The 27,738-nt window shown below is 37.9% G+C and overlaps 1 protein-coding gene across 7 annotated transcripts in view; it reads right to left on the bottom strand.

The window, feature by feature from the left end:
* The window catches only part of CBLB (Cbl proto-oncogene B), a 219,235-nt gene that overhangs the window by 75,009 nt on the left and 116,488 nt on the right, over window positions 1–27,738 (bottom strand). For all 7 annotated transcript variants that reach the window (XM_065913852.1, XM_065913857.1, XM_065913858.1 and 4 more), the window contains exons 6-9: window positions 22,408–22,529; window positions 19,267–19,404; window positions 15,836–15,923; window positions 13,139–13,270 (exon numbers count right to left, since the gene is read on the bottom strand). In XM_065913852.1, the coding sequence (XP_065769924.1) occupies window positions 13,139–13,270; window positions 15,836–15,923; window positions 19,267–19,404; window positions 22,408–22,529 (480 nt within the window). The remainder of the gene's footprint in view (window positions 1–13,138; window positions 13,271–15,835; window positions 15,924–19,266; window positions 19,405–22,407; window positions 22,530–27,738) is intronic.

Here is a 27,738-nt window from a genome sequence, read left to right as displayed (position 1 = left end):
TCACAATTGGTAGGAAAATATGATGACTGTTTTCTCGCCCTGCAGATAAGGCCGGCTTTTAGAGACCGATGGTATATGACATTCACCACTATCTTTTTGTTTCTGTATTATACCCCTGACTTTAAAGAGCAAAAATGCAAGATCATAGTAAAGGCAGAAATGGCATGAATGAGCACCATTTTAGAGATGAGACTATGAATAAAAAGGGCTAACATCTTTAACGAAACCATTCGGTACTCAGACTGCCCCGTCTGCTTGGTAGGACGGGAACTCGGTGGTCGACCTGCCCTCCAGTGAAGCTCTAAATCAATGGTGGGTAACACTCTCGCTCTCCTCTCACAGGACGAGTTAGGATACACTCTGTGTCAGATTCTGTGGTAGATTTATTCTGTGGTGGGTTTCTTCTCTCCCAAGCCTTACTCTGATAAACAAAACCGAACATCTCCTTTCCAAAACAAATTGTCAAAACAAGAAAAACAAATGTTCGTTGGATTGGTTAATTAAAAAAAAAAACTAAAACAATTCTTTATTCATCTATTGCTTACGTAATTTGGGAAAGAAACTTGGAATGGTAAAAGAGTTGAAAAGCTATGGACAGGTTATTACAAAATTCTCTGATGGTTATGGCCCCTTGTGCTCAGGTCTCGTGGGCTTCAAGGCAATTCAATTATCTGCTCCATCATTTTACAGATAAGAAAACTGTTACTTAATTCTCCCATCTTACATTGATATTTTCTAACACAGGAGCAAATATTTAAGGAACTCGACCTTTCTCCTATCTTTTGAGAGTAAGAACTATAAGTACATATTCAATATAAGTTAGCATTCAGGTATAACCACCTCATTATAAAAGGCAAAAGGGGTCCATATTGTGTGCCTGCATGGAATTTTCCTACAGATCTACAAAAGAAAATTTCAAATAGATAGTTCTAACATAAAAGAGCAAGATGCAAAAGAACTAATGTTCTCTGAATCTTTAATGCATGAATGATGGAAAGTGGTACTCTGGGCCCTAAGTAGAGCAATATAAATACAGTAATTAAAGCAGTATGGAACTGGCTTAGAGAGTCACATAGATCCCTAGAACAGAACAGAGCCTAGAAATGAACCCATGGATATATGGTCAATTAATTTACAACAAAGAAGCCAAGAATATACAGTGGGAAAAGGGCAGTCAATAAACGGTGTTAGGAAAATAACAGAGTCACGTGGCATGAATAAACTAATAAAGATTGGACTGTTACCTTATACCATATATAAAAATTAACTTAAAATGGATTAAAGAATTGAAAGTAAGAACTGAAACCATAAGACTTCCAGATAGAAGAAAATATAAGTGGTAAGCTCCTTGACATAGAACTTGGCATGAATTTTTTAACCTGACACCAAAATTGAAAGCAGCAAAAGCAAAAACCAACAAGTGGGATTACATCAAACTCAAAAGGCTGGGTGGGCATGGCAAAGGAAACCATCAACAAGTGAAAAGATAACCTGCTGAATGGAAGGAAATATTTGCAAGTGACATACAAAATATAAAAAGAACTCATACAACTCAACAGGAAACAAAAGACAAAAACAAACTACTAACAATCTGATGAAAAAATGGACAGATCTGAATAGACATTTTTTCAAAGACATATACATGGCAAACAGGTACATGAAATTCAGTGTTACTAATCATCATGGAAATGCAAATCAAAACCACAGTGACAAATCAAAAACCACACCCTCACATCTCTAAGGTGGCTATTATCAAAAAGACTAGAAATAACAAGTGTCAGAGAGGATGTGGTCAAAGAAAACCCTTGTGTACTGCTGACAGGAATGCAAATTAACGCAGGCACTATGGAAAACAGTATGGAGGGTCCTCAAAAAGTTAAAAATAGAACTACCATACAATCCATCCAAACCCCACTTCAGGCTGTTTACCTAAAGAAAATGAAAACACTAATTAGGAAAGATAGATGCGCATCCTGTGTTCATTGCAGCATTACTTATAGAAGCAAAGATATGGAACAACCTAAGTGTCCTTCAATGGATAAAAACTGTGGTATGTACATACAATGGAATATAATTTGACCATACAATAGAATGAAATCTTGCCATTTGCCACAAGATGGGTGGACCTGATGCGCATTATGTAAGAAATAAACCATAGAAAGACAAATACAATATGATCTCTGTTGTACGTGAAATCTAAAAATCAATTAATTCAAAAGAAAAGTAAGTTCAGACACAGAGAACAGACTGGTGGTTGAGAGGCTGAGAGTGGGTGATGGGGGGAGTAGGTTGTGACAGAAATGTGTATACAGGTTTTTTCTTTAGTGTAAGTAAGCTAATGCCACTAAGGAAACAATTAAAGTATAAAAGAGGTGATGTTCCCTGTGTCCTTAATGCACAAAGGGTGGAAAGCAATACTCTGAGGCCTGGGTAGACACTTCATTCATTTAGACGTTTTTTAAAAAGTATTAGAAATTTCCAAACATAAACAGAAGCATAGAGAAAAGTGTAATAAATCTGTATGTACCTATCTCCCAACTTCAACAATTATCAATTAACGCTGAATCCTGTTTCAGCTATATGTTCACTTGCTCCCTCCACCCCTGGATAATTTTGAAGTAAATCCTATACATCACATGAAGTGAAGTGAAGTCGGTCAGTCGTGTCCGACTCTTTGTGACCCCATCTACTGTAGCCTATCAGGCTCCTCTGTTCATGGGATTTTCCAGGCAAGGGTACTGGAATGGGTTGCCATTTCCTTCTCCAAGCGATATTCCCAATCCGGGGATCCAACCTGGGTCTCCCACATTGCAGGCAGATGCTTTATCATCTGAGCCACCAAGGAAGTCCTGGTGACATGGTTTATACGTCACGTAAATCATTTGTAAATGTTTTAGTATAAGCACCTAAAAAACAGAAAGTCTTTTAAGACCTAACATACAGTTACCATAACTACAATTAATCTATCCAATCTAAATAATGAAAATCATATTACTTTTGAGCACAGTGGCTAGAATGAATAAGCAACTGCATTCCCCTACAAAGGTTTCCTTAGAACCTCCAAGGTCAGTTTGCATGTTGTCTGGTTAAAGATGGCTTCCAGTTTATGGGATCTATTTCCTGATAAAGGATAACTGGAAAGATTGTGTTTGGAAAGAGGAGAAAGTGATATGCAATTACAGTATTTTGATGGTACAAGAAAAAGACTGGGAACAGTTCATCTAAAACTGAACTTAGGTTTTTGGTCATCTCTCCTACCTTCAAGTATAATGCTATGCAAATTGGTTATGTAAGAGTGGCTGCTTTATGGGTATATGTCACAAAATATATTTTCTGTTAAGCTCTATCTTCATTGAGAGTTTACATTATTTACTAGGATCAAAATTCAGCTGCAATGTACTTCAATTTTCCTTTGCAAACATAGATCACACAACTTGCCTCTTCCAAAATGATTTCATCCACTACTTTCTCTACAAACTGACTACTGTCATATGAAAATTAGGTTTGACCATATTCTCAAATTTGGTACTATTTTAGTACTTCACCCTTGTTCCTATCAGATGGTTGATTAAACACAAAGAGTGTCTTCAACAGACATAAAAAGGATCAGAATTGCACCTTGATAATTAAAATAACACTTCTGTCAACATACACTTAATGTAAGATGGTAGAACATATGTTAATGAAGAAGAACGAATAAATAACTCTTCCTATCAGCTCCAAAAAATTCATATTCTGAGAAAGTTAAGAGGAAGTACTTGGACTCCATCCATTCTGATATACTCAGTAGATTTCACTTCCTCAAATAAATCCTCCCAAACCAAAAGAGACAGAAAGTTAACAGCCTAACATCATCTGAAACTAACTATGTAAGACGCTCATGATAAAATACTAAGATTCACCTGGTAACAATAAATACTGTAAATTTATATCTCAGTCACCTTCCACATTCTTTGTTTAAATATTGTTCAGATCTATATTATCTCTTACATATGTTCTTTTAATTTTTTAAAGATAAATATAACATATAGTACAATTTATTTTGCTCTCTGGATGATTATTTGGAGGCATACTTTAGGGTCAATCACTTCATGCCTTCCTGCAAATACAGTATAAAGTGAGGGTCCTAGAAAATACACAGTACTTCATGAGTCCCCTTTTGGAGTGGGCCTTTTATATTTTTACTGGTTTTATGTGTGTGTCTGTTTCCCATCTCACTAACATCTAATGTATATTACCGTGCTTATACTTCACACAGATTAGAAGTTACCATAAATCTTTTTTTTAAAACATGAAACAACTATAAACAAGTAACTAACTAGATAAATACACATACATATACTGACAGTACCTTGGGCCCAGGCTAAGCATTTTCAGAGCACAATACATCTTACAAAAACTCAGCAAATTCTTGTTATAAAGAATGAGGGCTTCCCTGGTAGCGCAGTGGTAAAGAGTCTGCCTACCAATGCAGGAGACATGGGTTCAAACCCTGGTCTGGGAAGATCCCACACACTGTGGAGCAAGTGGGCCCAGCCACCGCAACTGCTGAGCTTGCGCTCTAGAGCCCACGCGCCGCCACAGCCGAGGTTCGCACACCCCGGCCCCCATCCTCAGCTGCAAGAGCAGCCACGGCGGTCAGAAGCCTGTGGGAGCAGGCTGCACTCGCCACCACCGAGTCAAAGCCCATGGAGGAACAAAGATCTAGCACAGCCACAGATAAAGAACTAAAATTATTTTTACAAAGAATGAACGAGGAAGCAAACTGGCTCTCCCTGCAGCCAAAGCCCAGGGAGTCTGAAACTACTGGACCAACTGTCCCCGGGCCTGCAGGAGACGCCCCGGGGGCCCGGCGCGACTTGCCGCTGGTCCCCATGCCCTGGACTCCCGCCTGCACCTCCGCGCCAGAGACCTTGCAGAGCTTCCATCTAGCATCCGGCTGTTTTCGAGGATGGCTACAAGAGACAACCACCGGTCTGCACAGAGCACTGCGTAGGATTCTCTGAGCTATACAAGGTCATCAGGAACCCAGAGGCTTCGCGGCTGTCCTCGCTTCTCATGGCATTTCTGGTGTCCACTAAGGAGTCTCCTTGGCCAGCCCTAATACACTTGGAGATTAAACAGAGAATCCACTACATATATTCTTGAAAATTTTCATCGTATATGTTCGAAACTTATCAAATAAGCATAAAGATTTGAAGAGATCGAGCCTTGAGTCTTTGGAGAGGGAGCACTGACTCCAAAACATGCAGAGACAAAGAACACAATTACAGAAATTAAAAATACTCTTATCCTTTTCCATCAGAGCTTAAACAGAATAAAAACCACAATCACAGAAAACTAACCAATCTGGTCACATGGACCACAACTTTGTCTAACTCAATGAAACTGTGAGCCATGACATGTAGGGCCACCCAAGATGGATGGGTCATGGTGGAGAATTCTGATTAAACATAAAACCTTTTGCAAAGCAGAGGAAACTGTAAGCAAGGTGAAAAGACAACACTCAGAATGGGTGAAAATAATAGTAAATGAAACAAATGACAAAGGATAAATTTCCAAAATATATAAGCAGCTCATACAACTCAATACTAGAAAAACAACAACCCAATCAAAAAGGTAGAAAAAGACCTAAACAGACATTTCTTCACAGAAGACATACAGATAACTAACAGACACATGAAAAGATGCTTAACATCACTCATTATTAGAGAAATGCAAGTCAAAACCACAATGAGATATCGCCTCACACAGTCAGAATGGCCATCATCAAAAAGTCTACAAACAATAAATGCTGGAAAGGGTGTGGAGAAAAGGGAACCCTCTTCCACTGTTGGGGGCAATGTAAATTGATACAGCCACTGTGGAATATGGTATGGAGATTCCTTAAAAATCTAGGAATAAAACCACCATATAATCAAGTAATCCCATTCCTAGGTATAAACCCTGAGGAAACCAGGGTTGAAAAAGACACATGTATCCCATTGTTCATTGCAGCACTATTTACAATAGCTAGAACATGGAAATAACCTAGATGTCCATCAACATATGAATAGACACAGAAGTCGTGGTACATACACACAATGGGATATTACTCAGCCATAAAAAGGAACATACTTGAGTCAATTCTGATGAGGTGAATGAACCTAGAACCTATTATACAGAGTGAAGTGAGTCAGAAAGAGAAAGATAAATATCACATTCTAAAGCACATATATGGAATAGAGAAAAATGGTACTGAAGAATTTATTCACAGGGCAGCAATGGAGAAAACAACATAGAGAACAGACTTATGGACATAGGGAGAGGGGAGGAGAGGAAGAGATGTGTGGAAAGAGTAACATGGAAGCTTACATTACCATATGTAAAACAGACAGCCTACAGGAATTTGCTGTGTGGCTCAGGAAACTCACACAGGGGCTCTGTATCAACCTAGAGGGGTGGGATGGGAGGGAGAGGGAGGGAGATGGGAGGGAGGTTCAGAAGGGAGGGGATATATGTGTACCTATGGCTGATTCATGTTGAGGTCTGACAGAAAACAGCAAAATTCTGTAAAGCAATTATCCTTCAAAGAAAAAATAAAAAACAAACAAAAAGAATGAATGAGGAGAGTTAATGATGATATTAAAATAAGTAACAGAGAGAGAGAGAGATCTTTAGTTTTGATGTTCTTTTATGACAGGGCAAGGGGAAGTGACATTGATGAATCTAGACTCTTCTTGTTTTAATTTGGGAGGCCCATGGACACAGTGAATCAGGAAAGGAGCACAGACATTCTGATCAGGAGGCTTGGACTAGAATCCTATACCCACAGATTCCAGCTGGGTGACACTGGGTAAGCCATTTCATCTTATCTGTTGGGTATGACGAAAGAATGCACATTTTAAGGGATATCTGAAAGGTAAAGTAAGAAAAATTAATTCAAAGATTTCCAAAGTGCAATGAAAATCCTGGTTGCTATAATTATTACAAAAATAGTCTCAGGAACAAAAGAAAAGAGGAAAGATAGCTGAGGAAACATACCGCAGCCATTACATGACTCTCAAAGTGAAAGGGGAGTTTCAGCATTTTATCATGTCCGAAGGACTTATAGTACTAAGTCTAAAAAGTTTCACTGAAGCTAGAAATTTGAAGCCTGGTTGCTTTTGAAGGAAGATATATTAAAAGATTATTTCTTAGTGCCTTGAATGTGGTCCTCTGAGCTGACTTCTCACCTCTCACTTACCTATTTCTTCCCCAATAATGCTCTCTAAATATGGGACGTATGTAAACCTCTTTAATCACACGTCATGTTAAATAAAATCAGAGCTTATCAACTTTCATCTACTGACTTTGTATGAAGCATTTTGAATATTCCAATATCTTTCCTCCAAATTATTTTGAAAAAATATGCAGGAGGAATAACTAGAAGAAAAAATTAATTTTACTTTTAACTGAATTAAAGTCCTTGGCAGTAATTAAAAACAAGGCCGCATATCCAGCTGGTATATGCATATATCCATTTTTTATCTTGGAAGGAAAATCTGAAGAACATGGTTTACAGTCTGTCCCGTTCATGAGCTCAGAAGATATTTTCTACATTCCTGAAAGGTGTAATCGAATAAAAACAGTTCCTTAATTGACACCTTACGTAGTAACCCTGTGACATCACTTCTGCATAATGTGCTATGACAAAAAAGAAGACATGGAGGAGTTCAGGGTAAAGGAGAAAATGTTTTGTTAATGTTCGTGGAACGGTGTGGAAGTGAAAGAAAACTCTCCCAAGTTTCATTGCCAAGGATAGAATAGAAATGCCTCACCCACAGTGATACTGCTTCAAAGAATGCCTCTAGAGAGGTGATTACTCAAGCTTACTTAGTATTCTGGGCAAACTCAGGTTTGCTTATTCAATTTATTAAATAACACAGATGTTTCAGAAGGAGAAAAAAGTATCTGACACCTCTTTGGAGGCATGACTAATGGGCCATTATGACAGCAATTAGAGGAACCACTTGCAGCTTGAAACAACTGACTGACACTTCTACTGTGCCTATCTTAGATTTCCATTAATTACATAAACTTTAAGTCTCCAATGAATTTCAATTAAACCAAAGTAGGGCATCAAGTGGAGGGAAAAGTTAGTGAAGAATGACTTGCTAAAGACGCACAATGGTTGAACACAGCATGTTTTATGGTCTGGGTTTAATATTTCCTATTGGACTCTGACTGATTTATCAGAGCTTCTTGGCAGACATGCAGCTTTTAAAATCCTTTTCATGTCAGTACACTCAACCAAAGTAGCAGAAAGTAACAAAAATATTTCCCATCCATAATTAAATTTGAAAGATAACAGGATATTCATTTCAAGTGATTATTAGTACTGTGCCCCTCCATAAAATTTTTAGATTTAACTTCTTGTGGGTATGGACTGGGTCTTTAGTTTAGAACCTGGGACAGAGAAGATGCTCAAAGATTATTTCCTAAATAAATAACGATGGATTTGAGATACTAGAGAATGACAGATGTCATTCCATGTCAGCTTGTACCTAGCAAGTTAAGGGATATCAAATTATTCTTGTGTACAATTAAGTCTGAAAACTCAATTTTTTCTCTCATAGAAAAAACAAACAAGCATAGAGAAACAAAAATCCTGCCTTTAAAGTCACAAAACACATTCTAGCCCTTTACCATTTTGAATAAGGAAAAAGTTAAAAAAAAAAAAAAAAAAAGACACATATTACTACATGTACTCATAACATGTACACATAACATGTACATAATGTTATGTACACATAACATTTCCAATTACATCTACAAGCTTATATACAATGTTTGAGAGCACAGCATAGAACTATAGGAAAGTCCCACACTTGTGCTCATTTGTCCTCATTTTGACAATTAGGTTAAATTCAGTGAGCAGCTAACTCATGTGAGGATTTAGTACAGTGATGTTTGTTACCTGTTTTAACTAGACTCACTGTATAAGACCTTTGTTTCTATTAAATAACAGGGGTATTTTGCAATAATGTATTTAAAAGATTTTCAAATACTGCAGTCCATACAAAACTATGAAAGCTGTCAAAACAGATTTTTTGGTTGGCAGGAAGAGGCACTGAGTGAAATCTATATGTACATGTAGAAACATTCAGGTTATCCAAAAGTGGAAACATTCACAAGTTGAAGCTTCTTAAAAGACTAAATTCCCATTGAGATACAGACTATTGAACATCACTTTGAAATTCTCAAATGCTGACCCAACAACAGTTCTCTTCGGGGGAGAGAAAACTTGAACCAGAGATCCCCGTGCATGTCTACTGGTGTTAAAAAAGCAATAAATAGAAACCTGGTCTTCCTGGCTATAGGTTTAGTACCAATATATTGCCAGCAATATAAAAAAGCGCAAAAAAACAAAATGTGAAAAGTTGAAGGGAATTACTCAGCAGCTAGTGAGTGGAACAAATGAAGCTGAAGCTTGAAATTCTTAGAATTCATTCACAGATCTTGCGCATGTTAAAGAGTCTTTGAAAAGACTACAGATACATTTCGGAACAGAAATGGACAGAACTGAGACACTACAAAGGCTTTTTGACAATTGATCGTCAGTGTCTTTTCCCTTGTTGTCATCTTAGTTCTGGGCATCCTAGGTGGTGCTAGTGGTTAAGAATCTGCCTGCCAAAGCAAGAGACGTAACAGACACTGGTTCAATCCTAGGTTGGGAAGATCCCCTGGAGGAGGACATGGCAACCCACTCCAGTATTCTTCCCTAGGAAATCCCACGGACGAGGAGTCCGGCAGGCTATAATTCATGGGGTTGCAAAGAGTTGGACACAACGTGGGCTTCCCTTGTGGTTGAGCTAGTAAAGACTCCGCCTGCAATGCGGTTCGATCCCTGGGTTGAGAAGATCCCCTGGAGAAGGGAAAGGCTATCCACTCCAGTAGTCTGGCCTGGAGAATTCCATGGACCATATAGTCCATGGGGTCGCAAAGAGCTGGACATCACTGAGAGACTTTCACTTTTTATTATGAGACTAAACAAGAACAACATGCAGGTAACAGAGACATACACAAAAATGTATCAGAAAAGTACTTATTAATCATTAACCATCCTATGTGGGAAGAATTTTAAAGATGCTGAAATACTGCCTTTGCATATTTTTCATTAACCTATATACAAAATTCTATGAATACATTAGGATAATAATAATATTCACTAGTGGCATGACTGATTTACTTTGATTATTTCAACTTTCTAAGCACTTTCGAATTTGTCAATTTTGTTTTTTACTACTTAACTTACTCAACCACTACTTTATTACTACTTTTCACATAGCTGCTCCTAAAATTTTACTCAGAGACAATTTTTAGCACTTGACAATTTATGTACTTCTTCAATTTCTAAAAGTAAAACTAAGAAGTACTAAAGAGTTTAAAAAGAAAAAAGAAAAAATTTCAAATATTAACAATTACAAATTGACTGAACCTATCTTAATATAAGGCCATTAGATCAATATGAAAAATCATTAAGAGAATCAAGTAACCGATTAGCTACAAGCAAGAGGAGCTGTATCATTTGGAGATTACAGAATAAAATATAGAAAAGCTGTGGTGATGTAAAGGGCGAAGGATTAATAACACAGCCATGACAACTGGGAAATACCCCTGTGTCCTGGCACATAACCAACCTATTGCAAGCAGTGCACAGACTCACTAGAGTAAACACATATCACTGGCCCTGGAGTTTTAAAAGCTTAATTTCTTCTAAGAAGAATACAGAAACTAAAATAAGTAAAACCTCTCTGCTTTACATTCAGCTCTACTCTGTCACTTACTCTGAGCCACACGGCAAACAGCTATTTTGTATGATCCTATAAGTGATCATCTTTACTAACCAAAGGTTTCCGCCAACATAGTGGGAACTTCCTCTGAACTTCCAAACGCTACGTAAGTTTCAAGATGAAGACGCTAGGTCCTGCAGTAGGTCCGTATTTCTATGCTCCAAGCCCAGGATCCCAGAGTAGGGGCTGAAGGACGCGGGCCATCTGTGGGGGCAGAGTACAGGGAGCCTGTACCAGCCTAAAATTCTGGTTTTCTTTAGGGAGAACAGCAAACTTGGACTTCCTTCACACCTGTAAGAACCCTACTGCTGCCCTGAGAACGTAACTCAGTCTAACGGACTTGACAGACATATCCGGCCTCTGTCAGCTTAATACTCGCCCTGAAATACTTAGAGGGTTTCTTTCAGGTAAAGCAAATACTCTTAAAGCGGTTCCCTCCCTGTCAGCCAGGCACTGAGTCAATAATATCTCTATACTATTTTCTACTGATACATTTGAAATCCATTTGCAAATGGACAGTTCTATCTTCTACCAGTGTAACTAAACTTATTGAAACATTTGTTTTTTTTTTTAAAAAGGCACTGCGATGTCTGCAGAACTATTATTTGTTAACATAAATAGCAGTCAAGTAACTGTATGTTGAGAATCTGCTGATGTCATACGGGGCATTGCTTTTCCTCCGACTTCTCCCTGCACTACACAAAATTCACAAGCATCATGAAGGGATAAAGGGAAATGAGAGCAAGGAAAACCTCAGGTAAAGTACAAATCAAATGCATATTGAAAGAGAGCCATGTAGGGAGTTGAACAATCTTTACCAACGAAGGAAAGATGTCTGGGAGCTCAGAAATGGCTCTGTAAATGTAAATCAATTGTAATTCATTTCCTAGTTCTTCCTCTTTTTCTTCATCCATTTTTAAAAGTTTCCCAAAGGTAGGAAGAGGCCCTCTTCATAAGAATGTGAAAATCATTAATATTCTATCATCAAGTAATGAGCTCAACAAACATCAATACTCCTATGAGTTTGCACTGCCCTGTCCGGATCCCCTGAGGCCATCCTTCCTGGGGAAATACACAGGTTCTGGGCTGGAGAGAAGGTTCAGGAATGTGGATGCTCATGATAATGCTCAATTGCAAATTTTTTTACAGGCTTGAAAGTTTGATTTGTTTTCTAAATCTGATCAACAATACTGACTTCAATATTGACTGTGTTAAAATATAGTAGTTAAAGAAGTGTTTGAGCAAAATATTCTGTGAACCCTCCAAATACTCAAAACTAGAAATCTGTCCAAAGATCTATTTAAAAATCTCTAACCTTTATTACAGATAAAGAAATATTTTAAAGAAGCCCTTGGGGAAACCAATTATTTTCTAGGTTGTATTCTAAAACATCAAATCAATTTATATTTATTGAATGTCTACAGAATGGAAGGCAGCTTGCCTTCCATTCTGTTGCTGTAAACTGGAAAATTTAGTGACTATGGGAACTAAAGACATTTGGGAAACTTTCTGTCTGATGCTCCTGTTTTAGCCTTACAGAGCAATTGGAGACACACGTGAGATAGGAGCCATGCCTTCTCAAGAGAAGTGTTGAAACATCAACGTGAGATTTATCTACCAGGGTTTACTTTGCTTGAGAATCTGATCTACTGTAAGTAGAATCTGAGCTACAATAAATAAATATGGTTAGTTCGCAACATTGGTAAATGATATTCCGAAATCAACAGTGTTATAGAAGCAGAACTACTTACGATTAATACTGTAAGATTAAGTTATATTCATTTTACATGTTACATAATAGTGAAAGAAAAGGGCTTCCCTGGGAGCTCAGCTGGCAAAAGAATCCACTTGCAATGCAGGAGGCCCCAGTTAGATTCCTGGGTTGGGAACATCCCTTGGAGAAGGGATAGGCTACCCACTCCAGAATTCTCGGGCTTCCCTGGCGGCTCAGGTGGTGAAGAGTCCACCGGCAATGTGGGAGACCCGGGTACGAGCCGTGGGTTGGGAAGATCCCCTGGAGGAGGGCACGGCATCCCACTCCAGTGTTCTTGGCTGGAGAGTCCCATGGACAGAGGAGCCCGGGGGTCACAGAGAGGCGGACACGCCTGACGACTCAGCACAGCGCAGCACAAAGCAAGCGTGAAGACCCAACGAAACGCCACGCCACGCACGCGAAAGACTCCACATGAGGGTTCTTAAAAGACAGCCGTTCAACCAAACACGTATGACTGTCTGAGTCCTCAAAGACAAAGAAAAGTGAAAAAGGACATGTCCACAGGGAACACACGGAAGACGTGGCCGCGGCCGCTCAGATCGGACCGTACCTGCCAGGCGGTGAGGCAGGAGGTGCACATGAGGTGGCCACAAGGCTCGATCTTGACGTCCTTGTCGTTCTCGGCGCAGATCTTACAGAGCTGGAAGGTGGAGCCCATCTCACAGTACAGCTCATACTGCTCCTGGAATTGGGCGCAAAAAGGGCAGCCTTGATGTGTTTATTTATGAACTGATGACACTGAATTTCCTTAAATACCATGACTTGCAGCAAATTCCTCACACTTGACCGGGTCAGATCAAACTGCCATTTAAGACATATTTTAAATTGGTAGTCACAATTTGGTCTATAAAATTAAAAAGATTTTATCAGCAACTGCATAAGCTTTTTTAATACTCTGGATTATTTAACATTTTGTACTGTTCCTTTAGGAAGGTACCTGCAATCAACAGGGTGATTTAAGAGACAAACGTATGGTTTTAAATGTAATAAAAAACAATACTTTTCTCTGTAAATACCACATACTCATCTAATTTGAATGTCAAAATTGCAATACAGCTGACAATTTTATTTCTTAGACATCTATTTCGGAAATTTCAGGACGGAGAATTTGCCAAGGGCTTTCCGCATGCTATGTACTGTTGTCCACATTTATTATGTCATATAATCTCCAAAGTATAAAGATACACTGACTTTTAAAAAATCCTGAGGCTCAGCAGTATAAAGTATTTTCCTCAAATTCTATATTAAACCCCTATTTGCATACTCTTTTCCCAGTCTGACACGATCAAACACCTAATCATTTCAGTTATCAAAAATTGTTTCATTAAAAATCTATTCTCTTTATCACTAGTTTAGATGCTTTTGGCATAGTTAAATTCTCAGTGTTCAAATAATGAAAAAAACTCTGTCACAAAGAAGATTCAGATATATTGGTAAGTATAAAGGAAGTATGAACAGAGAGTGTTACTTAATAGGGATACAAAGAAAAGGAGTTTTTGAAACAAAAATTTGTTTAAATAAGGCAATGTGTTAGTCTAATAAATAGGTACTACATACGTGGCCTTGGACAGGATGCATAAATGACAATATTTAATCCCTAGCTTAGTGAAAGCTCTTACAATCTCAGTGAGAAAAAATACATATGTATAAACACATAGATACACACACCCACATACTCACTCATTCATATATAAATTCTGTCTATCATGGTATATGTGTGACTATACAATTATAAAATAAATTAGGGAAAGAGTAGATCAAGATGGAAAAGAAGTCCAAAGTATCATATACACCACTGAAATCATTAAAATAATAGGTAAGTATCTGTGTGCGTGTCCTCAACCACACAGTCGTGTCCGACACTTTGCGACCCTATAAAATGTAGCCTGTATACTGGTTATGCAATTCAATGGACCAATCTACAATTATTAAAAAAATTAACATAAAATCACATTTGCAGAAGGCAATGCAACCTAAGAGGCAAGCTATCCAAATATTTATGAGTAGTTTAAGAGAATGATACTACTCCTGAATATGAATTTTAAAACAATTTTTAAACAATGGCTTTATAAGGAATTGTCTCCTGTGTATTTCTACATATATTAGAAAACACAGAATCAGTATATAACTTTTAAAATGGCTTTCATATATTAAATTTTTAAAACTGCCCAAGAATACACATGTCAACAAGTATGTTTTAAATATCAAGACCATTGAAATCTAAAGAAGTAGAAATGAAAAATTATCTACTGTTTTCCCTAAAACTTATCATTTGGTTTTATTAGAGTTTTATTATTATACAAAGCACAAAATATCCAAATTATAAAATTTTTTAAAACTCAGCTACATTTAAAATAAAATATTGGAAGTTCTCTCTCAAAGACTGCTGCCAAGTTAGCATTTTTCATTTTTATTTTTTTAAAGTGCATTCACATGTTCACAAATGGTAATTTTTCTTAATAAAATTGAAGTTACATAATGTCATTTTACAAAGTCAAATGCTACATAATTAAGCTTTACATAACTTTTTTACATAACAAGATGCAGAGGTTCCCATGTGAGTATCCTTCCTCTGGTTAAGAGCTACCTTCCTCTTGTTAAGGACTTCACAGGATAATGAAGTGTGAGTGTGCTACAGTAATTAACCTCTGACTGATACAGGTATTTGGTATACTGTAACATTTCATTTTTAAGAACAATGCTAAAGTGAACATCCTGGGGTATAGATCTCTGTGTGTATATTCAAGTGATGTGTATATGGAATCTAGAGTCAAACATGTTTAGGCTTTGGTATCTACTGAATACCACCCTCAAGACTTTACCAAGTTACCCCCGCCCAAGTCATAACCTATGAGAGTGCCAACAGTGGATTTACAAGAATACAATTATTGTCTCCAATGGGTCTCAATTACTCATTTGACTCTAAAAACTAATGCATACAATTATTCAAATCTTCCCTGAAGTTTTCTAAAGCTAAATATCTCTACTTTCCTATCGATCTGTCTACCTACAGATTTATCTATTTCCCCACAAAAATGTCAGTATTATATTGGAAGCAGAAATATTAACAAGAGTTTTTTATCGAAAAAATAAAGAAAGTTCTGTAATTTTTTTTCACTCTTAGAATTCCTTAAATATATTTTGCATTAAATATCTGTACATGACTTTACCAATTATTAAGAATGTTATTTCAAAGGCATCACAAATACTTATTAATTTTAAGTATGTCTCCAGAAATTGTCCTTACCTGTGTAACTTTTATATGATCATGGGGTGTAGGTTCACACAGTCCAGTTAAATCAGGATTATAACTCCTCCCATCAGGATAAAGATAGCTGGATTATAAAGAGAAATTTTATTTACATAACTACATACAAGTCTTAATTGCCTTTAAGGTTATGTAATCAGATTCTTCTATATTCAAATGTACATTTAGATGTCTCCTTTTTAGGTATCTTACATCAAGAATTTATTCTATCACTGGTTCCATAATACTACAAGTTATTTTTAGGAAATTTAAAATCTAGGAAAGTTTTTTAATAAAAGAAATATATAATGAATATGGACTCAGCCATTAAGCAATCATTTTAAATTAAACACATTTACTATATGTTTTGGAGAAGGAAATGGCAACCCGCTCCAGTATTCTTGCCTGGAGAATGCTATGGAGCCTGGCGAGCTACAGCTCATGGGCGTCACAAGAGTCGGCCATGACCGAGTGACTGACACTTCCACTGGTTACTCACGTTTTATTCCAAAATACTCAGAGTATACACCTATTTGCAACTATTCCGTCTTTCACATGAAGCACAATTAATGTTACATTTTACGCTATGCTTAGTACCACTAGGAAACAAAAAGAGAATTAAAGCCCACAATTTTCTCATAAAAGTTATCCAAACATTTTTCTGGTGTTTTCTTTCTCTAGTTTCCCATCCCCTTTCTTTCTGTTTCACCTTCCATTTACCCTGGCACATATACACATGTGCACATAAACAAAGGTTACAACTCCGTGTTTCATTTATTTCAAAAGAAGCTACCAACAGAATGGTTTATAAGCATAAGGTTCCATTACTAGAGAGAATTAAAATAAGAACTAAAAGTTATCATGCCATCTTGCTGTGCTAAATCAGTGCTTCGTTATTCAGAAATCCATTTAAAAAAATGAAGCTGATCATGTTGGTAAGCACCTATATTAGATTAGGAAATGAGTAATATCACCGCTGGATTTCACATTCATTAAGTTATAGGTGATTTTATTGAGTAACTTTTTGTTTTAGATTTTTGAATGATAACTTAAGAACATAATGGTACAGTGGTGAATAAAGAGCAAAACTATACTATAATTATGTGAAGTAACAAAAAATATTTATCCATAAATAGTCTATAAATATGTTAGTGTTTAAAATTCTAAAAGAAAACCAGGAAAAAATAGACCTAGAGAACAGACAATTCTCATATGGTAAGAAGAAAATCAGTGAGTGGTGGTGGTGGTTGTTTTTTTAAGACTTAGGAAAAGGAGTTGACTACATATGACTATGATACAAATTTTACAGTGTCATTATAGGGATAGGATAAAATACTACAAACGTTATAGAAGTGATAAGCAAAAGTTGGTAGCTTTCTTTTTAGACTTGTTCACCACACTTCAAGAATGTTGAATTCTAGGGAGAATTCAGAAATGAAAGATTACAAAATGACAATAATTTTGCTAGAGAAAAGGTTTAAAAATTCTGTACAGGAGCAATTCAATGATTATGGTCTTCAATATCGCTGTTGCTGAGTCCCTTTCAATGGCACTGGAGGAATAAGGAATCTTGGCTAGTTATCAAAGTAAACTTCTTTATCACTTATGTCGCACAATATCAGATTAACTATAAGGAAAGGACAAATGACCCTGACGGTTGAAAACAGTTGAACCAGATGATATCCTGTGTTGTTACTGATCTTTTGTTGTTGCTGTTGTTTCACGTCTGACTCTTTGCAACCGCATGGATTGTAGCCAGCCAGGCTCCTCTGACCATGGGATTTACCAAGCAAGAATACTGCAGTGGGCTGCCATTTCCTTCTCCAGGGCATTTTCTGGACCCAGGGATCAAACCCAGGTCTCCTGTATTGGCAGACAGACCCTTTACCTCTGAGCCACCAGAAAAGCCCACAATATAAATAAGATATATCAAAATTAGTCCATTCACAGATTTGCCCACTGGGGATCTCTTTTTAGAAATTAAAACTCTGAAGTACATTTTCTTCAAAACAAAAATCCTGTTATAGTGGATAGAAAGTCACACATATGAGTCCTTGATGCACTAGAGGTAAGATAGAAATAACAGAATAGCAAATTGATAATTAAAAAAGCAGAACTATAGACTTTCAGTACCAGTTTGCCATTCATTCTTACATAACTATTTCTTAAAATTCACAACGTCTATCCATTCACATGGAGCCCATCACTTTTTGTTTTTTCTTTGGCAAAGGAAAATTTTGCTACTGGGAACTATTTTCTCTTTCTGGTAGACTTCCCCCTCTCAGGCTTCTATCACAGGAATATAGTCAATACTTTACAGTAACTATAACTGGGTACCAAATGAGCACCAAAAAATGGGCACTTTCGAACCGCAATGCTAGAAAAGACTCTTAAGAGTCCCTTGGACAGCAAGGAGATCAAACCAATAAATCCTAAAGTAAATCAATCTTGAAAACTCATTGGAAGGACAGGTGCTGGAGCTGAAGCTCCAATACTTTGGCCCCTGATGCAAAGAGCTGACTCACTGGAAAAGACTCTGAGGCTGGGAAAGATTGAGGGCAGGAGGAGAAGGGGACGACAGAGGATGAACTGTTTGAATGGCATCACTGACTCAATGGACTTGAGTTTGCACAAACATTGGGAGAGAGTGAAGCATGGGGAAGCCTGGCATGCTGTGGTCCATGGAAAGAGTCAGATGTGACCGAGTGACTGAGCAACAACAACAACAACAAATGGAGCACTGAATCATCATGCTGGTCACCTGTAACATTTAATACTGTACCTCACTTATGCTTTAATTAAAAAAAAAAAAAAAGGACAAAAGAGAGGAAGCGAAAGAGGAGGGTGGGAGGGAAGGCAGGCATGTTTCAGAAGACAGGAGCACAGTGCTCCCCAGGGAAATGAAGTTCCAGGCCCCCTTAGTAGCCAGTTGTATTTTTCTGAGACAGAAGGGCAGACGGATGGCTCTTTGGGGTGGGATGCTTTTGTGAGCTGTTTGTGGCAATCCCACAAAGGGAGATTCTTTGCAACTCCACTGACAGTCCAAGAACAGAGCCTATCAGAATCTGCCCATGATCCCAACAGCAGGATTAAAAGACCCTATACTGGGAGTACAAGAGCAGAGCTAGATAGGGACCGATCAAATAATCATTCCGCTGCGTCCATTCTCCAACCACAGAGTATTTTCTAACATTTGTAAGGAGCTATTGAGATCTGAAGGTTGTGAGGACCATGCTAAAAAAAATCAAATCATTAGGTTACTTTAAATTGACTAAGAAATGAACAACAAAATCTAAGGATCACCCATTTCTTAGTTTTAAAATAAAAACCAGTCAGACCATCAGCCTCACTGTCCATTCCCACCATCAAAAGGAGCCTCTATCTTCCACGTCTATGAACAATAAACACTCCACCCCAGGTCTCATACTCACAATCCTTCCCTGCTTCCATCGATCAGGGCTTGAAACAAGGGCTTGTTGTGCGGTATGGTCTGTAAGATATTGCCATCCCCCGTTACATAGCCAATGGCCCACTGCCCCAGCCTGGTGCAGCTTAAGCGGAAAATGTAGCTGTGAAACGCAAGAGAAGCGTGTTTAAACACTTTCAAAATGTCTGCTCGCTACCTACTACCAAACAACTGTCACATTTTTCGTAAGCAAAAGAATAAACAAAATCATTTAGGATTTCTATCTTCAAACTTATTTTTACACTATTTTCCTTCTCCATTTACTGATCTGCAAAAGAAATAATGATATTAATTCCATTTAAATATCCCTGGAGTTCTGTGAAAGAATAATCAAAGTTGTAAACCATCAAATAATTTACCACCATCATCACTAGAGGTTTGCTCTGCATGGAAGTGCTGGCGGTGTGAAACAGCTGTGACGTTTTTGGAAAGCAAAAATAAAATAAGTAAAAATTAATTTGGCGAGCTCAGACAGAAACGGAGCCAGTCTGCTATGGAATTCAATGCACTATTTTGTCATCTTAAAATTATGCACTTTCAGTTGTTAATAACTTGTTTAAAAATAATACTTTTCTTTCAAGTATTACAGCCATTCATGTTTAAACAAAAGATCAAAGAGCTGAACTATATTAATGGGAAAGCAAACTAGGTAAGTTCATGCTCTCCCTCTAATCCTGTCAAGTTCAATGTCTTGTGATAGGAAATAAAAATAGCTCTAAAATACAAAACAAATTAATGACAATGTCAGAAGACACTGACTTGGTTTTAAATTCATTATTATTTACTAAGATTAGCTAATTATCTTATCTACTTACCACATTTTACATCATTTCCCTGAATTTAAGTGTATTACCCTCAGTCTTATTCATGATATCCATATCTGGATTTTCTAACACCTTAAACAGATCGAAAGTAGGCCAACTTAAGCTATATTTGAGTACCCTCATTGCTATATGTATGTGGAAGGAATAAGCATCTGTTAATCTACAATAGTTATTGATTAAACAAGTACTGTAATAAAAACTTTAATAGATAATTTAGCATATGTAACAGCTACACAGTCATTAGATTTACTTAATTTGGATATCAAGTACCGCAATGTGATTTCATCTTTGAAGAACACTGGGCTCTTTACAGAAAGGAAGAAGTGATTTTCATATTGGTTTTGGAACTGTTAGAAAGAACTTTTCAAGAAGTCTAAAAAACATTCTCCTAGAAGGCTGAAAAATAAGTATCAACCTCTCACTTAGCATCCTTAATCATGATCATCCAGAATAATCCCACACAGACACGACTGTCAGCTGGATCCAAATAAAAATAGAACCTTAAGAACTCAAATGTCCTTGAAATATACCCAACTATTTTCTTTACCATGAAGTCAAAGGAGATGAACCATTTCCCGAGAGAAAGGACCACTCCAGCAAATATTTATTAAAATCATTTGGTTGTTCACTGAATTTCCCTAAACACATTTTAAACACCCTATCACACGTACATACAAGGGTTTACCACAGACTGATCAATTCACGTTCAACGAAAACTTAGAAGAAATAACTGATAGCAGGCAGGAAGGGAAGGAAAAGAAGACGTCCTTTCGGAGAGCACTATCTTAAAAGCTCTATTCAAATAGTGATGAGTTCTGGCTTTTATTAGTACTTCCAACATGTCATTAATTATCTCCATGATCTTGAACAAGAGAACACAAGAAGACTCACTTTATTACTATTATTTTTTTTTAGAACTGGAGATAATTTCCCAAGACTTCTGTGTTAAATCTGCATGACAGAATGATTCCAATGGTATTGTATCCTTCAAATCATACTCCAGGAACAAGATGATACTTTGATGCCAATCAAGAGAGCAAAAGTTAAGGAAAAATTTGGTTATAAGAGATCCCTGATGAAACAAAATGACTCACCTAAGCCAGTCAATGTGCACAATAACTGCCTGCTCTTGCCATCACAATGAGAACCAGTTCTCAGTCTAAACCTACGACTCCATAGGAGCCACGCTGTTTTCTGTACCTACAACTGCCTTCTCATATACAATAAAAATTCTTAGAAATATAAGAAGTGAAAATTTTTCCATTATGGTAAAGAGGGATAAGAAATCATTAATAACTGACTGCTTGAAAAGCCTTTCTTAAAGGACAAATGACACTTGCACTAAAAATCAAATAAAAACGGTATTAGAAGAAAAAGGTACCCTTGAAAAATACCAAACTTCTAAAATGCAATGACCCCTATATGAACATCAGGACTCTCAAGGACAGTGGGATGGTGTCTCCTACTAAACGCTGTAAGTGAGAAAGGGCAGTCTCACTGTCACGACCATCATACCAGCAGACAGCATGTCACAGCACAAATGCCTACTATGTGCCTGGTGCATTTCTAGACTGGCTGTGGGGAAAATGTCTGCACCAGGGAAGAGAGATTTTCTGATCCCAGATATGACATTAATAAGCTCTGCTCTCTTAGACAAAGCCAGAGACGTTGATCACACAGCTAAGCTCTGTGAGTTTCATTCAATTTCAACAGCAGCCATGAGGGATTACGGAAGAAGTTCTCAAGGACATGACACTGGTTTGGATTACTAGCAATGGGTTTATATGTTTATGAACTTACTACACATTTATCATGTATCTGTACACTTCTTTGTACTTAAATGCATTAATACGTATTCATATGTAATTATGTGATTATCATAGAACCAAACTGAATGTCTTGAAAAATACCCTAAAATAATGAATATGAAACTGATTTGTCATTAGCACAGTATTCAAGTAATCAAATATACAATTTTATACACAAACACATGTCATGAAAAGAGTTAATATGTTAATATCTTATTCCAATTTTAAACTCTGGGATTTATTCTCTAAATTCATCAAATTACATATTACCATATCCTCTTTCACTTTATGAACATTAAGTTTCAGAACAAGCACAACATACCAATTTGAATAACTGAATTAGGAAGCACTGTTTTCGTCTATTAGCATTTCCCTCCCCGCAACCCCATGTGTATAACTGATTTACTTAGGAATGAACCACCGAGGACTTTCCATCTTTCCATACATCACACAATATTACTGCCAAAGTCTTACCTTCCGGGCTTGGTGCTGTATTTCTGTAGCCGTGCTTTCACTTCATCATATGTGAGAAACGCCATGTAACCCGGATGCGTTACAGCTAAGAAATTCCAATTCCGTAAAATAGAGCCCCAAGGCTAAAAGTATAAATAAATCAAAAGATTACCTAGAGAGTATCAACTATCATTTACACACCAAGTCATTATGTAATACACATACTAAAATTCTCCCGGATTTTTTTTAAGTGAATATAAGTTTACATGGCTTAGGTCAACTTATATTATCCAAAAGCAAACATAAAACTACTTACTTTCATTTTGGAGAAATATAGTTATGCAGAAAACAGATTTTAGGAAAAAAAATATTGAAAACAAAAAGGAAAACCACATAATCTCTTCTCCACATATTCTATTCCCAACACAGCAGTTGCGACCATTTTGAAACATAAACCACTTCACTCTTTGGTTCAAAACTCTCTAACTTTGACTAAAAGCCAAAGTTCTTATAAATGGCCTAGAAGGACCTTACGGGGTTGAGACCCAGTTCCCCTGCATCCCATCGGCTGTGACTCTCTCACCCCCCGCCTTCCCTCTAGACCCGCGGATCACAGCGCTGCTGGCGTAAACATAATTACCCTCTCCCACCGCACAGCCTTTGAGTCTGCTGACCCCTCTACCTGAATTCTTCAGGTGTGCATGCTGTATGCCTCCTTCCTCTTCAAACATCTCTCCCTCAAGAGCCTTCTCAGATCGAAATCACCACTTCTCACCTCATGCCTCATCTGTTTTATTCACTACTCTAACATTTAGACATCACATTTTGTAGAACAAAAGGCTACCGTGGAATGTAAGTGACTTGGCAAAGCCTACACACTGACCTAAAGCTACATAAGAACAAGGAACATGCCTGTCTTGCTTCCCAAAGGGAGACCAGCACTCAGGCAGCACCAGGGCAGAGCCACCAGGGCAGTTGCTGTGAACAGCTCATCTGATGGCTGATGTGCCTGCAAAGCCTTCCTCCCATGGCCAGTCAGTCAGTCGTTCAATCGCTCAGTTGGTCCGACTCTCTGCGACCCCATGAATCGCAGCATGCCAGGCCTCCCTGTCCATCACCAACTCCCGGAGTTTACTCAGACTCATGCCCATCGAGTCGGTGATGCCATCCAGCCATTTCATCCTCTGTCATCCCCTTCTCCTCTTGCCCCCAATCCCTCCCAGCATCAGGGTCTTTTCCAATGAGTCAACTCTTCGCATCAGGTGCCCAAGGTCCTGGAGTTTCAGCTTCAGCATCAGACTCCCATGGTAACACACTACAATTCTAACATCTGGTTCATCCTTTAGAGGTGAATTCTGCAGAAATCCTTCACAGACACTCACAGACACACACACACACACACACACACACACACACACACACACACACACACACACACACACACACACACACACACTTTGTTATCGCTCTGTCTAATGGGATTAGTTGTCCCTCCAATTATCATGGCAAGGGAAAAAAGGCAGCTTAATGAATCAGCTCTGCTGTATCTTTAAGGCTGAAGTTACATTTATCCCAAGGAATTGGCAGCATACTCTATCTAATGTGCCAAATTATTAACTCAAATCTACGTAAAAGAAAAAAAAAGTATTCTGTGTTGCCAAGTGAAAGTTGTTGAAACAGTTATCCTAGACTCGATTACTGGTGGACGGCTCCTACTTCTGTTTGTTTTGAGACTTGTTCCTTGTTATTGTTAAGCAAGCTTCAAATTTACAAGGCGGAATTCTTTAAGGATTATATCCCTTGAGAGGAGGATAACAAGGGAAAGAATGATTTAAGAATGATTTAGTAATGAAGAGTTTAACCTTTGCCGAAATAACAAGAAAAATCTTTAGGGTATTTCCCCATCACACTAAAATACCTAATTGGGGAAAAATGAGCTCTGGAGAACACCCTTATGAGAGGTTCTGTCTATGTACTTGAAAAAAAAAATGTTTTTAATTTTCTCCTTAAGGGATGACTAAAAATTACATAAACAATACTTGGAAGAATATTAACATGTGTTTAAAAAAAACTGAATAATAACTATTAGAGTCACTGAGTTTTGTTTTGTTTTGCTTCCTCATCTATATAGGACAAGGATGAAAAGAACATAAAATATCTGGGTTATTTCCATTAGAATCCACACAAATTAATGAAAGCTGTTTTTTTAAAACAGCCAATACACAGACCAAATACAAGTGGATTCTGAGCCAAATGCTGTGCTACGTAGCAACCATTTCTGAGTATTAATTCTAAGGGCTAGCTTCTAACTACAAATATATATACTTCATAGGAAGTCTGTGCACTATTTTTCTTGAGAATGAAACCCACGGTCAGAAACATGTGGCAGTTTTTTTGTATTTTGTGTGTGCGTGTTCAAAGTATGTTGCCAAAGAATGGCTTCAGTTCAGTTCAGTTCAGTCGCTCAGTCGTGTCCAACTCTTTGTGACCCATGAATCACAACACGCCAGGCCTCCCTGTCCATCACCAAACCCCCAAGTTTACTCAAACTCATGCCCATCGAGTCGGTGAGGCCATCCAGCCATCTCATCCTCTGTCGTCCCCTTCTCCTCCTGCCCCCAATCCCTCCCAGCATCAGGGTCTTTTCCCATGAGTCAACTCTTCGCACGAGGTGGCCAAAGTGTTGGAGTTTCAGCTTCAGCATCAGTCCTTCCAATCAACACCCAGGACTGATCTCCTTTAGGATGGACTGGTTGGATCTCCTTGCAGTCCAAGGGACTCTCAAGAGTCTTCTCCAACACCACAGTTCAAAAGCATCAATTTTTCGGTACTCAGCTTTCTTCACAGTCCAACTCTTAGAGAAGGCAAAATAAAGTGCTTTGAAGAGTGATTATTTTGCAACTTGTTGTTAGATTATAGGAAATCTTTTTTCACACACCAAACACAAAATTCTTTGGAGCTTCTCTTTTTAAAATTATTTATTCATTTTTGGCTGTGCCGGGTCTTCATTGCTGGGTGGGCTCTCCTCCCCAGTTGCGGCGCGCAGGCTGCTCATCGTGACGGCGTCTCTGGCTGGGACACACAGACTCAACACTTGTGGGGCATGAGCTCAACTGCTCCCTGGCATGTGCGACCTTCCCAGAGCAGGGATCGAACCCGCGGCTCCTGCACTGGCAAGTGGATTCTTCACCACTGAGCCGCCGAGATGCCCCTATTTGGAGATGCTTAAATGACTACAGAAACCAATGAAGTATGTTAAGAAGACGAGTCCCTCCATTCTCTCAAAGGCCACCGTGTTCAGGAATACTCGTGTACTGACTTACAGCCTACCCTGGGACCAGGACCTTGGCCGGTCTGCCCAGATGTGCTCTTAATCCTCACTGCAACAGATGACTTCCTCCACCTCTTTTTCTCCCTATTCCACAATGCTGCATATTCCATAGTCACTAGTATATAGCTCCAAATTACTCACTTCTTATCCTGCCGCCTTGCCCATCCCATTTATTGCCCCAGTCTCCTCTTACAGAAGAGAACGGGAAATGGAAGGAGGACAGGGCAGCAGCCCCAGGGAGAGCAAAGAAGAATGTAAAAGCCCCATGTTTCCAATCTGGGACTTGAGCACTTGACAATCCCAACATCTCTGAACTACCTGGAGGGGAGACGGATAAGGTAACAGGCAGACGGAGGAACACAGCCATTGCAAGATCGTCCCAGGGACTCACAGCACGGTTCAAGTTCTGGCAAAATGTCAGGACGAGGGAGGAGAGGAAGAAGGGGAGACCAGAATCCTCCAGCTTTCTGCTTTCATGTCCTAGACAAGTCTCCACTCCATCCCCTCACCCCAACTGACGCGTTCTTCAAACCTGATGCTAGATCTCTAGAACAAACCCCAATCCTGAAGGTGTCCTTTGCCCACTTTCAGATACCACTCTGCTAAATATCCCATCCCCAAGAGTTCAAAGCTAGAAGAATTCACAATCACTTAACCATCTACATCACAGGCAGAGCAGAATATATGTCCGTGCAGTTATAGTAACCACAAAACTTACATTTTTCATATAGAATACACAATTATAGGAGGAAAATATTACTCGATTTTTAAAGTTATACAAAAATAAAAGATCAGTAAAAGTTAATACATCCACTTTCTGTACACAGAACCAATTTTTTTGTATTTTAAAACACATACATGATTACAGTATAACCATATTGAAATGAGGAGAGGTAAAAAATCTTAGAAAAACACAAGGGCTAACAAGAGTTCTTTAGCCACTTCTGTAAGCATGGGTTTTCAAAGACACCAGGTATACTTTGGTCCACTGGTACTGTTTTGTTTTGTTACCTAATACTTTTCACAGTAGCTATTTAAAAGATTCTTTTCCTCTCCAATCCCCTGGAGCATAAATAAGATGTATGCACCTTAGAGTGTTAAGATACTTGGCTGTTTTAAAGGGAAACAGCTTATAAGAAAATATGTGTACATATTAAGCAGCTGTTTGGGCAAGTGTTTAACCAACATTAAGTTGCCATCATACTTCTGATATATAACTCTGAGGCATTCTAGTATTTAACATTCTGACTGAAAGTCATCCAGGCTCCCCACCAAAAATACACTCTTTCTAGAATAAATAGTTAGGTTTAATGTATGGGAAAAAAACAAACAAAAAAACTTAGTTTTCTTCCTTCCCAAGGGGAAGAAGCAGAGTACCGACATTTAGAATGTCTTGGTATCATGTTCAGTAAGTATCTGTAAAATTATCAGAAACTTTTAAAGAAAGAAGTTCCATTATAAAATAATCAGTGGCAGATAACACAACTTTTTCCTAAAATGTATCTTAAAGTTGTTGAAAAAGCATTAACTGACAGCATACATATACCAAGGGAATAATCATGAAACTACTGCAAATTGAAAACAACCAAAAGCATACTTTCTGCAGTCACTTATCTAATTTTCTATTCTATACGTCTAGGTAGAATTATGATTATATAGCTGTAATAAAGTAAAATTTATTCTATAAATATTGTCGACAAGAGTTAGTTTGCCCTCTGTTAATGGGTTCTTTTATAAATTAAAAGTTAATGCCATGTAATCTTGTTTTCTCACATAAATCAGTTACCCGATCCTTGCAGGCAAGTACCAAGCAGAGTCATAAATCAGAGAAGCAAGATTCTTACAACAGGAGAAACACGAAAACCAATATTATACTGTAACATTTGCTGAAAGTATGTTTCAAACAGAATAAATCTTACTGCAGACTAAAATAAAAAAAGAAAGAAAAACTGTGTTGGAATATAAGCAAGCCTCATTTTTGATCAATTAAACCTCAGTTGCTATATAATTTATATTATTAG

This window comes from Muntiacus reevesi, chromosome 21, assembly GCF_963930625.1.
Source record: "Muntiacus reevesi chromosome 21, mMunRee1.1, whole genome shotgun sequence".
NCBI lineage: Eukaryota > Metazoa > Chordata > Mammalia > Artiodactyla > Cervidae > Muntiacus > Muntiacus reevesi.
The sequence above is the reverse complement of the archived record's forward strand: the minus strand, read 5'-3'. Positions and strand labels throughout refer to the sequence as shown.